At 45.9% G+C, this 15,919-nt stretch overlaps 1 protein-coding gene across 1 annotated transcript in view; it reads right to left on the bottom strand.

The window, feature by feature from the left end:
• LOC137562834 (neurogenic locus notch homolog protein 3-like) overlaps positions 1–15,919 on the bottom strand; it is a 111,889-nt gene that overhangs the window by 72,232 nt on the left and 23,738 nt on the right. Inside the window, exons 2-5 of the mRNA XM_068274579.1 lie at positions 13,736–13,817; positions 1,799–1,941; positions 1,381–1,716; positions 1,116–1,238 (exon numbers count right to left, since the gene is read on the bottom strand). Coding sequence (XP_068130680.1) covers positions 1,116–1,238; positions 1,381–1,716; positions 1,799–1,941; positions 13,736–13,817 — 684 coding nt within the window. The remainder of the gene's footprint in view (positions 1–1,115; positions 1,239–1,380; positions 1,717–1,798; positions 1,942–13,735; positions 13,818–15,919) is intronic.

Below are 15,919 nucleotides of genomic sequence, written 5' to 3'. Positions count from 1 at the left end.
TGTTCTGAATGCATGTCATGTTTTGATATGTTGATGTAGTATATGCTATGTTGTATATGTTCGACTGCCATGCCATGTGTACCAAAAACAATTCAGGGTACATCACTCCGTGTACTTGGCGAATAAAGCCGATTGTGATTCTGAGTTGGAGTCGGAGTCGTGGTTTCAGAAACTGAGGAGTTGGAGTCGGAAGATTTTTGTACCGACTCCACAGCCCTGGTTGCATTACACACTGTGAATTGTGGATGACAGCACCCCAAAGGTTCCGCAATATCCATCGAGGTATGGAATACTGTGAAATGAGATATCAAAGTCTCATTAAGGGACATGTCTCTGGGTTTCTGCAGGACCAGCTAAGTGAAGAAATGTGGTCACCTAATGATTTTATGACGGGTCTAGCAGTCCAGGCATAGCTAGTATCACCTTTGAGGTAGGAACCAGTGACTCTGCCATCGTGGTTTATGGACCCCTCGCTAGGGCAGGATAAACACCACACCATTTCCTCTAATATGTGAATGACTCTGGTTTAGGGTTTATTAGGGCTCCCTCTAGGGAACAATGACTGTAAAGTGAATCTGTTGCTTTATGGCACCTTTGCCAGGGAGAGATATACAACTCATCGATGTGTAGCAGAGGTCTGGGCTGAATTAAACACTGTTTTCTAAAAGCAGGCTAATACATTTAAAGGGGCTCTCCAACTCACATCTTGTGCGCATTTTTGTATGATTGCGCAGATGGCATGGTTCTGCTGGTGAACCCGACCGTCACAGTAGCCCGTTGACTCTTCCCTCTAGCATAGGCAGCCAGATGACCCTCCCACCTCCAGTATAGGTAGCCAGATAACCCTTCCCCTCCCGTCCAGTTTAGTCTGATGACCACTCCCTTACCTCCAGTATAGATAGTCTGATGACACCTCCCCCCTTCCCTTTAGTAGCCAGATGACCCTCGTTCTCTTACATATAGATAGCCTGATGAACCCCCTCCCTCCAGTATAGGTATACAGGTGACCCTTCCCGCCACCCACCCCAATATAGCCTGCTGCCCACCCGCCCTTGATCTTGTGGTGCCCTATGCCATGGCCTATGTGACCTTACCTTAAATCTGGCCCTGCTCACCTGTCCACTCAGGGGGGCACTGACAGTTATAAGTGTTGACTCCATCCACACAGGTTCCACCATTCATACACTTGTGATCGGGACAATCATTGGTGTTGATTTCACAGTTTGGTCCTTCAAGCCCTGCAAGACACAGAATGGAATGTCACATATTACAAAGCCTTAAGATGACAGGAAGGAACAGAAAAGGATATCACATAAACAAGCCACAAACTGACAAGGAGGGCTAAAGTCTGTTTCCACATGAGTCCATGCTTCTCCTCACCTGGCAGACACATACACTGGTAGGAGTGGTCTCCGGTTGGGCGGCATGTGCCTCCATTCTGGCACTGGGAAGGTGAACATGGCACATTGTTGGCTTCACAGTACTGGCCGGTGAAACTACTTGGGCAAAGGCAGCGGAAAGATCCAAGAGTATTAATACACCATCCTCCATTCTGGCAGAGACCAGGCGTTCGGCATTCATTAATATCTTGCCGGCAGTGACGCCCCCGGTATCCCGGATGGCAGGTACAATAGAAATTACCATTAGAATTGGTACACTGGGCACCATTCTCACATGGGTTGGAGACACAGGCATCAATGATAGAGCAATCTTGACCTGAAGAAGGACAAGACAGGCCTCAGATTAGCATGTTCTATCACCACACATTAACAGTTCAAGATGTACAAAGACCACCTACCTCTAAAACCTTTGGGACAGCTACAGTCATATTGGACAACCCCTATTCTGATAGTGCTCTGGCAGGCTCCTCCGTTAACACAGGGTGTGGGCACACAAGGATCCTTAAACTGGCAGTATTCTCCAATCCAGCCATTGGGACATCTGAAGGAAACATGAGAACTCATTGCAGAGAGCCTAAAAATCAGCAGCATGTATTATCTTATATAACTAGCCATCTCGGTAGGGCGATGTTGTGGCAGCATAAGATTTATCATAACACTAAAAGTTGGCCACTAATGATACAATTTGCTGAACGATCGATTACGAACTATTCTTCGTATTAACAATTGTAAATGATTGTTTGGGACCACTTATGGTCAAAAATCTCCTAACCAATTCGACCAGTTTAATGAAATTGATCCAAATTTCGGTTCGATCCCATCAATCGGATTGAGATTTTTGTCCATTAGTGGTCCCAAGCGCTCATTTACAATTGTTCATACGAAGAATCGTGCGTAATCTATCGTTCAGCAAATTGTATCATTAGTAGCAGAGCCGGGACAAGGTCCTCCAGCACCCAAGGCTGAGACACCAAAGTGCGCCCCTCCATCCCTGCCACCCGAGCCATCAAACACTGATTGCTATTAGACTAAGAGGCGCCACAGGGCCCACAACCTCCCCAACACCTTAATATTTAGTTATATGGCTTGCAGTCACTGCCATGTATCCCCTTTTCTTATTTATTTCTGCTTTAAACACAATTAGGAATGACAGCTGAATGAATTCTGCGCCCCCTTCTACACTGCGCCCTGAGGCTGGAGCCTCTCCAGCCTATGCCTCGGCCCGGCCCTAATTAGTAGCCACCTTTACACTCAGATGAAGGAAGTCAAATTCAGGAAGCACTATTATTTCAGATCACAGGGAGCATGTGTGAATTATATTCTCTATAATATATCATTTAGCCTTCTACAGAATGTAAATTGTAATTTTCACTTCACCGTGAGCGGAAAGCCACACCTACATTGCAGAGGGCAAGAATGGGCAGCACGGTGGCATAGTAGTTAGTGCTCTCGCCTTGCAATGCTGGGTCCCCGGTTCGAATCCCAGCCAGGTCAACATCTGCAAGGAGTTTGTATATTCTCCCCGTGTCTGCGTGGGTTTCCTCCGGGTACTCTGGTTTCCTCCCACATTCCAAAAACACAGATAAGTTAACTGGCTTCCCCCTAAATTGGCCCTAGACTATGATACATGCACTACATGATACATACATAGACATATAACTATGGTAGGGACTAGATTGTGAGCTCCTCTGAGGGACAGTCAGTGGCAATACAATATACTCTGTACAGTGCTGCGTAATATGTCAGCGCTATATAAATACTTAATAAAACAAATAAATTCCTCTATGCCCTTGTAACCAAGGCTTTCACCCAGAACTGCTGATGCACAACAATAGCTAATTCTAATAGCTAGTTCACAAACGCCTGACCCAGTACCTTAATGCCAACTCACTAAGAGACCCACTGCAATCTGGATTTCGGCCTGCCCACTCAACCGAAACTGCTCTCACCAAAGTGGTCAACGACCTTGCCTTAGCTAAAGCTGAAGGTAAATACTCCATTCTCCTCCTCCTTGACCTTTCAGCAGCTTTTGACACAGTAGATCATCCCCTACTCCTCCAGTCCCTCCAGTCCTTGGGCATTCACGATCTCGCCCTGTCCTGGCTTTCATCCTACCTCTCCAACCGCTCCTTCACAACCGCCTTCAATGAGTCCTCGCCCACCCCCAACCACCTCTCGGTGGGAGTCCCCCAAGGTTCGGTCCTTGGCCCCCTACTGTTCACCCTATTCCAGGGGTCTTAAACTCAATTTACCTGGGGGCTGCAAGAGGCAAAGTCAGGATGAGGCTGGGCCGCATAAGGGATTTCACGTGTCCCCGCCGCAAAACGAGGGCTACAGAGCCCCCAAATCGCCGGGGGGGCAATCCGCCAGCATTTCCTGGAAGGGGGCAGAGCTTTCAGCTTCAGCTCTGCCCCTCCTGATGTCAATCACGGCGGATCAACATCAGGAGGTGCAGAGCTTCAGCTGGAAGCTCTGCCCCTCAGCGCAGTCGTGGATGTTTGCCCGGGGGATTTGGGGGCTCTGCAGACCTCGTTTAGCGGCTGGGATGCGGCGGATTACTTGGGAGCACTGAAGCGAACTATAAGGTAAAATAGGCAAAATAGTTCGCTTCCGTGTCTCTTTTGCTTTTGCCGGCACGGGCCACAAAATATTGTATCGAGGGCCGCGAGTTTGAGACCCCTGGGTTAGATACTTATGTAAAGCAAAATAATGCTCGGTCCGCCCCATCCTTGTTGGCGTAATTACACCTGCTAGGTCGAATATCCCTTCGGCACTCCTTTGACAGCCTTTGAAAATTCTTGCCTCCTAGAGTAGTTCGAAAGACAAGGGCATCTGTACTATGAACATGCGAGTCTGGGGTTTGCACATGCGCAATATGGATGTGCCAGTTTTTGGAAGCACTCTGGGATGTGGGTACTTCCAAAGGCTGCCTGAGGAGTGCGGAAGACACAGCCGGTCGCATAACTTCAGCAGTAGACTGTGCTGGAACAACAGTACAGACCGAGGACTGGGAAGGCTCTATGGTATTTAGAACCTTCCCTCTATAAAAGGTGTGTATCTAATCTAAAGTGAGTTTCCTCTCTTCAGGTTTGTTTTAAGTGAAAACGGTACTCCCAAGTGGTTCCTATACAACACTTTTATGCTAGGTTCACATGCTTGATGGTACCCAGCTGTCACGGCTGTTCAGCACCATCTTGGCCAAGAACTTAGCACATGTACAGGTGTCCCCTGACGTTGCATAAAGTTCCAACAGGCAGGATCTTTAGTGACAGCAGCGCCCAACAAACACCTGCCCATTGTTCCCGCTGGAAGCCAAACTATCCTGCGTCACACCATCATTCTTCCTACCCCCTTCATAACAACAGAACGCATTAGAAGGCTGTAGGCTTCAGACAGATCTTGTACGGCACTCAGCTCCAAACTGTCACCCAAGGGATTAAGCTTCAATCGATGCGGGCAACAATCTTTGTGCGTGTGTTTATACTCTTTAATATACTTTTTAATATCAACCACACCAGAACAAGGGATTTCACATTGGTCAAATGGGCACATAAGTGCTCATGTTGAGAAACAAAGACGACTAGGGGAATTTTACAAACAAAGAATCAGAAGTGGGGAAAATGTGAGAAAAAAAGGATTTGAGTAAGCAGGAAAAAGGAGACTGGAGGGCGAGGAGAGCTAGATGAGAAACATCTGGGAATGCGTTTTCGAGGAGCACAAGCTAACCCTTTGCTGGCTTCACAGTCAAGGCTTGGAAAGTTGTCTCTTGGATGAATGCCAAGAAGACCTACCGAACAATGAAATCCAAGAGATGGGATCTTGTATGTTGCCAATAATTGTATGGGAAACTGGCAGAACGGGCCTGAAGAACACAATATAGGACAATATGCTGCTGGGGGGTTGACATCATTTATCAATTAATCATTCTTGTTAAAAATATTCCTAGTACTACACACTAAAATAGTAATTTGCACCTTTTTTGTTAGATTGTGAGAAAGATGAATATGGGTCCTTTTTACAAGCCAGGCAGAATCTAGTTTTAAAGCAATCCTGAAGTGTCCCAAAATAGATACTTACCTCATCAGTGGGAAGCCACTGGATAGTCCATATGCTTACTGGATCCTCATAGGGTCCACCGATTCAAAGTGTGGTCCCATTTCATCTTCTGGCCAGGAGCTTAGCTGTGAATGGCCACATTCGAGTACGAGTACGGTCCAAGTCTGCCCAATAGAACAAAGTTGCTCATGCATTGCTTTTTTCCTTCCTGAACCATACTCGTGCAAGCAGAGCGCAGAGGTTCTTATTTACGCCCACATGCCCAGCCAGAAGATGCATATCCAACTGTTTGGGTTAAATAGGTTTAGAGAGGGACCTTGCTTCGGATCTGGAGAAGGATTCGTGCGGCAGCCAGAATTATCCACTCCTCCTATCGCTCCACTTGCTTCCTATCCAGTCTAGAATCAGATTCAAGATACTGTGTCTGACCTACAAATCTGTCCACAAAACATGTCCAACCTACAATTCCGATCTTACTCAGAGGTACACACCTAGCCGCTCACTCCGCTCCTCCAATAAACTACGCCTGACCGTCCCCCCGCATGACTCACTCCCATTCAAGCCTCCAGGACTTCTCAAGAGCTGCTCCAACACTATGGAACTTCCTACCTCCACCCATTAGGTCAGCCCCCTCCTTCAACATCTTCAAGAAGGCCCTCAAAACTCACCTTTTCACTCTGGCTTACCATGCTTCATAAGTGCTCTAAACCCACAGCTGAACTCTGGTCCCCTACCTTTCGTGTCCCTACCTCTCCCTCTAGATTGTAAGCCTTTGGGCAGGGTCCTCCTCCTTATGTGTCCTACCTGATCATGCACCTCCATTACTGTACACCCATGCTATGCATCTGAGTGAACCTAACTTGCCTAATCTCCATGCTCCCCTCCAGTGACTGACTAAGCATTACCTTGTACTCATACTGTGCTGCGTGATTTGATTTTTCTTGTATTCCTGTATTATCATATTGCGGTATGTCACCCCTAAATATTGTTACATAGTTACATAGTTATTTTGGTTGAAAAAAGACATCCTTCCATCGAGTTCAACCAGTATAAGTATTGTCTGTAACCTAAACTAATGTCCAGCGCTGCGTAATATGTTGGTGCTTTATAAATACAATAAATATATAATAAATAAAGCCTCTGGACTTCCCAGAAGCTTCTCACTAATGTGGTAAGTAAATGTTATATTTTAATGCCACTTCAGGATTGATTTCATGTTCTAGCTCAGGGTGACAACCATATATATGTAATTATTTTTATTTATTGCATTAGCTGCTATGCAGATTAACCACAAGACACGCACAAACAAAAATGAATGTGGACATACTGGGCAGCACGGGGGCATAGTGGACAGTATGGTGGCGTAGTGGTTAGCTCTCTCGCCTTGCAGCGCTGGTTCCCCGGTTTGAAACCCAGCCAGGGCACTATATGCACAGAGTTTGTATGCTCTACTGATGTCTGTGTGGGATATCAGCCCTATAAAAATACTGTAACGATTGGTGTCAGCACACACAGAGTATCTGATCACTGGTGATCTGCAGTATCACCAGTGATACAGATGTACACCTGATTATTAGTGATCTGCAGAATCACCAATAATACAAGTATGGCTAACCTCTGGACACCTATAGAGTGTTTAGTGTTTGGTGCAACAGTAACTCAATGCTTTTAATGAGGCCCCACCAGAGGGGCTGGTGAGGTCTAAACAGTACACTGAGGTTGTACTAACGTACAACCTCCAGCCAGCTGGAGGAACAATGCTGAAGAGGTTGAATCTCCAGAGGAGCGGGTGATTCAGACTCTACTGCAGCCTACGAGACACAGATACTAAAACGACAGGTACCTACTGAGCAGGTAATTAGGACTAAACTATGGCCTAGCAGAGCTGCTAACCAGCAGAGCTGGTGTAGTTAACACTTCACCAGTGGCGAGCACCCACTGGCGAGTAGAATGGTAAGACAGGCAAGGTTCGGCAACGGAGAGGTAAGTATCAGTACAGAATCGTGAGACAAGAGAGTAAACGGTAATCAGGCAGAGGTTCAGCAACGGGTAGGCAGATAGGCGAAAGTACAGGATCAGAAGGCAGAATCAGAGTCAGAGAGAATAGCTAAGAGTCATACACAGGAGATCAATACAGTAGTAATATCCTAGTCTGGGTGTGAAATCCGTGGCATCAACACCCGGGAACTAGTCTACAATGAACAATAACAAATCAGCAATATCCTAGACTAGGTGTGAAATCCTTAGCATCAACACCAGGGCACTAGCCTAAGGTCTGCGTGCTAACACGCAAGTATTCACGACAACAGACAAAGTAGCAATGCAGCCCGGAGGCTTATGAAGCAGAGGAGACCTCACTGGCACGCCCCCCTCTCATCAGCCAATCCAGGGCGCCGAGGGTCTCCTCTGACGTCAGCCGACCAGCAGGTCAGCTGACGGGCTTCCTCCCCGCATAAAGGTCCCGTCTGTGTGTGCGCCCGCTGCACAGGAGAGCGTTCCGTCCTCGGCGTCCTGGACGCCGAACGGATGGATGGCCGCATGGAGGCAGCTGCCGCGGCGGTGCTGTTCGCCGCAGCTGCCTCGTTTCTTACAAATACTAAATAATAATAATGCTGGCATTACGTGGCTCCTGCCTAGGGATTTAGGAAGGAATTCTTTCAATGTAAAACAAAATAAGTACTTCATAGAAATGATGACCCTTGCTCACTCTTAGGCCTCATTTCCACCCAAATTAGCACATAAAAAATGTATCATTTTTATGATTTTTTTTTTCTGTGCAATTGCTAAGCACTGCAAATAAGTGTACCAGTCACTTGCCTTAAATCACATGTGCTTTAAAACGGTGTACAGCAGTGTGGGCGGAGAAAAGGCTTCATCTGCATCACTCCCGCATACAGCATCTCCTTGTGTAAAGTGCGCCGAATGGTTGAACAATGCACAGTGACTCCATCTGCAGCAAGATGATGTTGTAGATCTTTGGTGCTGGTCTGTGGGTTGAATCTGATTGTTCTTACTATTCGGCGCTTCTGTCTGAGATTTTTCTTAGTCCTACACTTCGTGCCTTAACTTGAACTGAGTCTGTGGTCTTCCATTTCCTCAATATGCTCCTAACTGTGGAAACAGACAGCTGAAATCTCTGAGAAAGCTTTCTTTTGACCAGGATGACCAACACTTTTAGACTCATGGAATTGTTGTAACGCCTGCAATCTAAATTGTACTGGAACAAATAAGGTATGGACTGGCTGCCACGGTGGTGGATCATCTTGAAAAGTTTTCAAGAGACTGGATAAATCCTCTGACAAAGTGGACCTAGACAAGGCTGCAATAATATATTGAGAAGGAAGGATTGGTTCAGGAGCATCTACCTTGGAAGAATTGACTTTAAAATTACGGGATAAAGCATCTGCTTTCGTGTTCTTTGAGCCTGGCTTGTAAGTTATAATGAAATTAAACCGTGAGAAAAATAAAGCCCAACGTGCTTGACGAGGATTCAGCCTTTTGGCATTTTCTATATACTCCAAATTTTTATGGTCAATGTATACAGTGACTGTGTGAGAAGCTCCTTCCAACCAATGTCTCCATTCTTCGAATACTCATTTAACTGCCAGTAATTCTCTGCTGCCAATATCATAATTCTGTTCAGCAGAAGAGAATTTCTTGGAAAAGAAAGCACAAGGATGCAATCTCTCCAGTTTGCCTGCATACTGAAAAAGCACTGCCCCCACCCCTCGCTCAGAAGCATCAACTTCAACAACAAATGGGTATTGAATGTCAGGATGGATTAAATCGGGCACAGTACAGAAGGCCTGTTTTAAAACCTGAAAAGCTTTGATTGCTTGTAAAGACCACTGAGAAGGGTCAGCATTTTTTTCTTGTAAGGTCAGTCAATGGCGCTACCTTAATAGAAAAAGCATAATGAATTTTCTATAAAAAATTAGCAAACCCCAGAAACATTTGAAGTGCTTTGAGATCCTGAGGTTGAGGCCACTCTAGAACTGCAGATAACTTGGATGGGTCCATGGACAATCTAGAGTCAGAGATAACATAACCTAAAAAGGAAACCTGTCGGGTCTCAAAGATACACTTTTGCATATTGACGATTTTCACGTAATTTTTTTAAAATTATTTTAACATGAGTACGATGTTCAGAAACAGAAGATGAAAATATTAAAATGTCATCCAAATAAACAACAAATTTTCCTAAAAAAATCTCAAAAGATCTCATTAACAAAATCCTGGAAGACTGCTGGTGCATTACAAAGACCGAATGGCATGACTAGGTATTCATAATGACCCTCGTGAGTGTTAAATGCAGTCTTCCATTCATCTCCCTGCCGGATGAGGTTATAAGCTCTGCGTAAATCTAATTTAGTGAAAACTCGAGCTCCAGCCACCCGAGTAAAGAGATCGTCAATGAGTGGGAGAGGGTAACGATTTTTCACTGTGATCTTGTTTAACCCCCTATAATCAATGCATGGTCTGAGTCCTCATCTTTTTTTCCACAAAGAAAAACCCCGCTCCGGCAGGAGAGGAAGAAAGTCTGATAAAACCCTTCTCAAGACTCTTTTATATAATCCCTCATAGCCTCTTTCTCAGGACCTGAAAGGTGAAACAACCTACCCCGAGGAGATATGATACCAGGTAATAACTCAATAGGGCAATCATATGGTCTATGAGCGGGAAGTTTGTCAGCCTCCTGTGGAGAAAATACATCTGAAAATTCTTGGTAACATAAAGGCAATTGATTGGTTTTAACCTCAGTACTACGTAAAGGAAGCAAACTAATACAGTTTTCAAAACAAGTATTAGACCATGATGTGAGTTGAGCAGACTGCCAATCAAATGTTGGATTATGCAAGCGTAACCAAGGAAGACCTACAACGACTGGGGTGGAAGGTAAATCAAGCAAAAAAAATAAAAATAAACTAATCTTTTCACAATGACAAACACCAATTTTTAACAGAACTTCAGGTATGACAGTTATAGGTTGACTCAACAGCAAATCCACAAAAGCCTGACCATCAAAAGACTTGTCACTCCAGATAATATTGCAAGGTAATAATAAACGATTCTTATGAGGAGAAACCTGACCGCCTAGGTGAGTTTCCTCGATCTCACCTAGGCGTTGGAGTTTTCTGGCTTCTTTACAGGGCAGGAGCAGACCATATGACCTGAAAGCTCCACAGTACAGACAAAGATCCATAGAGCGTCTTCTAGTTTTTTCGGCAACAGATAACTTAGAAGCCCCCAATTGCATGGGTTCTGGATCATCTAACCCAGATGGTTTTGGAGGAGAAACAGGAGGTGGCAGGACTGGAACTGAACCAGTTAGGACCGAAGGAAGAAGACTTCTCCTGACGTCTCTCCCTGAGACGTCGATCTATCTGAATAGATAATTTGTTGAGATCTTTAAGTGTGTCTGGAATCCCGACCCAGGCAAGCTCACCAAGTCTGAATTGGTGCTTCAGAGCTGCATCAAACCATACTGTATCCCCTGACCATTGGTGGAATTCCGTAACGTACTCCTCCACAGGGCGTCTACCCTGATGGAGTGACTGAAGGGCCATCTCTGCTGCGGCCCCTTTACTTGTATACTCATAAAGTTCAGCCAGTGCTTCAAAAAGAGTCGCAGTACAAAACATGCACTGTTGGTGGGCCTTGAGGACAGGGTTGGGGAACACTGCCCTAATCTATCCCCACCTTCTTTACCCTTTCCGCTTGAATGGGAGGTGAGCAAACAACACCTGCCCGACTTCGGTTACACCCAGGCCTTGTAGGTGCAAGGTATAGGAGTTGAACGTAGAGTGAACTATGTAACTCACCAGAACCTAACAGGAGATAAGCAAAGTCCAGTAACAATCCGAGGTCATCATACACGTACAATCAGAAGTATCAAGGTACACAAGGAGCAGGCGAAATCTAGGTCAGGTAATCCTAGGTCGGGCAGAGATCAGAGAGTAATCAGGAATCAGGCAGAAGGTCAGTTCAGGTGGCAGGAAGAGACCAGTCAGATTTTAGGCAGAGGTTGGTTCACAGGTAAAAGGTAATCAATAAGCAGTAAATCACACCCAGCAGAAGCACACAGCCAAAGCTATGACGGGTGATGACAGAAAGCACTCAGCAGGCTTAAATACTTCATGCAACCAATCAGTGCACACAGCAGCCAATCACACGCAGGCAATAATCCTGTTTAAGTGTCAGCTGAAGAGATCAGCTGACACAGGTAGCAATACATGTCAGCTGACTAACCACTCAGCTGACCAGCAAAACCTCCTGACCGTGTGTCAGCTATAGCATACTGGTCAAGGGCATCCCTTCCGGCGTGAGAGATCAGGGTTCAATCCCGGCCAGGGTCAGCATTCATTATTTTATATTTATTAAATAAACCCCTGCCTAAGTGTCAGCTGACTATCCTGTCATCTGACACTACCTCTGTCGCCGCCTCAGACCATACTGCGGCCGAGAGGAGCAAGACATCCGCCAACCAGTATGCGCAGAGCAATCCCCAGTGCACGCATCACCAGCGGAGGACGGCCGTCGAAATACGGTAGTGAAGGACCCGACGCGACTCTGGTCAAGAGCGGTCACATTGCGGGAACCTCCAGGTGAGTTCCTAACAGAGGAACGGTCCAAAATGCCTTCAACCAGAATCCAGACTCTCATTGGAACCTACAGGAAGCGTTTAGAGGCTGTAATTTCTGCAAAAGGAGGATCTACTAAATATTGATTTCATTTCTATTTTGTGGTGCCCAAATATATACACCTGCCTAATTTTGGTTAAACAATTATTGCACACTTTCTGTAAATCCAATAAACTTAATTTCACTTCTCAAGTATCACTGTGTGTGTCTCCTATGTGATATATTTAACTGACATTCTTTTATCATAACAACCAACGATTTATACAGTAAAATCATGACGAATAACAAGGTTGCCCAAACTTTTGCATCCCACTGTAAGTACTAAATAATAATATTAATATTCATGCTGTACATATGGAACATTGGAGCAGCAGTTCAAGGGTTAACAGAGCACATTCATACTGTACAGTACATATGTAACATTGAAGCAGCAGTTCAGGGGTTAACAGAGCACATCCATATAGGGATGCATAAGTTCAGAGGTTAACAAAGCATATCCATACAGTGTTGCAGATGTTCAGAGGTTAACAGCCTTTTCATACCGGAAGTATTTAACAGCGATGAGATAGTTCAGAGGTTAATAGCAAAATAATACCTGTAAGACAAAACAATGATGTTAGCCCAAAAGCAAAGAGCATGAAGATAAGTGACATGTAAGTGATCCAGACTGCCTGGATATTCATTAGCAGAATACATTCAGGAGTGATGTGGCATATGTGATTTTCAGATGCATATAACACTTGCCCATGTGCAATAACATACGATAACTTTTCTGTACTTTTCAATTGAAAAAGTAACAAAAAGTAGGTGAAAAAGTACCACAAAATTATTCTGAGTATTTTCTTGCTTGCTGGTGGTTTAAAATGCATTTTATGATAAGGTGAGAAAATATCACCTAGGGGAAAACACAGGAGAAAAAGTGAATTGCATATGAACCATTATGTACAAAATGTACAATTGGGCAAGTCTCTCACTGACACATGGTGAAACCTCCTTAGGATCTCCTCCCAATCCCCCTGATCCAGTTCAACATTATTGTTACTCCAATTAGGATAGGAGGGTTCTATATACAGGTTATGAAAGGAGAGCAAACCTTTGGTATCACTAAAGACTAATACACACATCCATTTGATTGGCCAATTGACAGTTTACCTACCTACTCATGACAGCTTACCTACACAATCTGTTCATAGTGTTCGTATTCTGTGAGCCCTTATACTACAAGGAGGTGGTAACATTGGCCGGTCATTGGTCAATCAAAATTAGAGATGTGTACCAGGCTTAAAGTGAACCTAAACTGTAGGTAGGAAAAAGAGTTTCACTTACCTGGGGCTTCTACCAGCCCCCTGCAGCCGTCCTGTGCCCGCGCCGAAACTAAGACACTGCAGGGGACCTGAGGATCATAGAGGACCTACGATCCTCAGGTCCGCTGCAGTGTCTTAGTTTAGTTTCTGCTGACTGATTAGTCGGCGGGTCACTGTCCATGTGTGGCACAGGCCGTGCGCGTCCTCGTTAGTGCTTCTGATGGCGAGAGCGTCCTGTGCAGGTGCAGTAAGAGGTTTTCTCCAGGTTGGGCAGTAGCCCTCAACAAAAAATAAGAATAGTTTGCATGTGTCACACATGTCTGTAGTTACTTACATACAAGCAGCTTCTCCATTGGAATACATGGTGCATCTCGCTCCATTCTGACATGGTCTGGAAGAATCCACACACTGAAAGCCTGCGGGTGACATAATTGACTATACTTAGAACAGTGTCTCAATGTCAGACGATCTGCATACAAAGTACATCCCTCAATGATAAAAGTTTTGTTTTTTGTTTTAAACACTCATTGTAATGCCACCCTCAACAGTCTACGGAAACAGTTCTCACTAAGGTTGCCAATGACCTCCTAGTTGCTAAAGCCAAAGGCAGATTCTCGGTACTAATACTCCTAGATCTGTCATCCGCCATCGACACTGTTGATCATACCCTACTTCTCCAGACCCTCTCCACACTGGGCATCAAGGGCCTAGCACACTCCTGGATCAACTCTTACCTGTCTGGACGTTCTTTCATGGTCTCCTATGCCAATACCAACTCCTCTCCGCGCCCACTGTCTGTAGGAGTACCACAAGGGTCCGTCCTTGGACCCCTCCTCTTTTCCATTTACACCCATGGCCTGGGACAGATAATAAGCTCTTTTGGGTTTCAATATCACCTCTATGCTGATGACACCCAAATTTATTGTTCTGCCCCAGACCTCTCCACACTACTATCCAAAGTCCCCGAATGTCTATCCGCTATATCTACATTTATGTCATCCCGCTTCCTCAAACTCAATATGAGCAAAACGGAGATTGTGATATTTCCACCTTCGCTCTCTGTTCCACCTTCCATTGTCACAATCAATGTAGATAACACCCCAATAGCATCAACCCCCAAAGCTCGTTGCCTTGGTGTAACTCTGGACTCTGAGCTCTCCTTTAAACCACATATTAACACTTTAACTACCTCCTGCTACTTCCATCTCAAAAACATTTCCAGAATCCGTCCCTTTCTTTCACAAGAAGTAATTAAAATGCTTGTGCATGCACTAATCATCTCCCGTCTTGACTACTGCAACACCCTATTCTGTGGTCTACCAAAAAGCAGACTGGCACCTCTCCAATCCTTACTAAACTCCACTGCCCGTCTCATCCACCTCTCTTCTAGATCCTCTGAGGCAGCCCCTCTCTGCCAATCCCTCCATTGGTTACCAGTCGCCCAAAGGATCCAGTTTAAACTTCTCACGCTTGCATACAAAGCTCTTCACAAGCTGTCGCCTCCATACATTTGCTCTTTAACCACTTACCGACCGCCCACAGCCGATGGGCGGCGGCAAAGTGGACGCCGAAAGGACCGCAATACGCCCAAGGGCGTTGCGTCCTTTCGGCATGCCGGGAGGAGCGATCGCATCATTGATGACGCGCGCTTACCCCGGCAACTGGCTCCGCCCACCCGTGACGACAACCCGCCGGCCGTTCGGAAGCGCCGGCGGGTTGTTAACCCCGCGATCGCTGCTACAAAGTGTATAATACACTTTGTAATGTATACAAAGTGTATTATACAGGCTGCCTCCTGCCCTGGTGGTCCCAGTGTCCGAGGGACCACCAGGGCAGGCTGCAGCCACCCTAGTCTGCACCCAAGCACACTGATTTCTCCCCCCCCGCCCCCTGATTGCCCACAGCACCCCTCAGACCCCCCCCTGCCCACCCCCCAGACCACTGTTTGCACCCAATCACCCCCCTAATAACCCATCAATCACTCCCTGTCACTATCTGTCAACGCTATTTTTTTTTTAAATTCCCTAAACTGCCCCCTGGGGACTCCTGATCACCCCCCCCACCCCTCAGATTCTCCCCAGACCCCCCCCCCCCCCAGAGTACTGTATGCATCTATCCCCCCTGATCACCTGTCAATCACCTGTCAATCACCCGTCAATCACCCATCAATCACCCCCTGTCACTGCCACCCATCAATCAGCCCCTAACCTGCCCCTTGCGGGCAATCTGATCACCCACCCACACCATTAGATCGCCCGCAAACCCGCCGTCAAATCACCTCCCAAGTGTATTGTTTACATCTCTTCTCTAAACACCCACTAATTACCCATCAATCACCCCCTATCACCACCTGTCACTGTTACCTATCAGATCAGACCCTAATCTGCCCCTTGCGGGCACCCAATCACCCGCCCACACGCTCAGATTGCCCTCAGACCCCCCCTTATCAATTCGCCAGTGCATTAATTACATCTGTTCTTCCCTGTAATAACCCACTGATCACCTGCCAATCACCTAT

This window comes from Hyperolius riggenbachi, chromosome 3, assembly GCF_040937935.1.
Source record: "Hyperolius riggenbachi isolate aHypRig1 chromosome 3, aHypRig1.pri, whole genome shotgun sequence".
Lineage (NCBI taxonomy): Eukaryota > Metazoa > Chordata > Amphibia > Anura > Hyperoliidae > Hyperolius > Hyperolius riggenbachi.
Note: the sequence above shows the minus strand (reverse complement) of the source record. Positions and strands in the feature narration are given on the sequence as shown.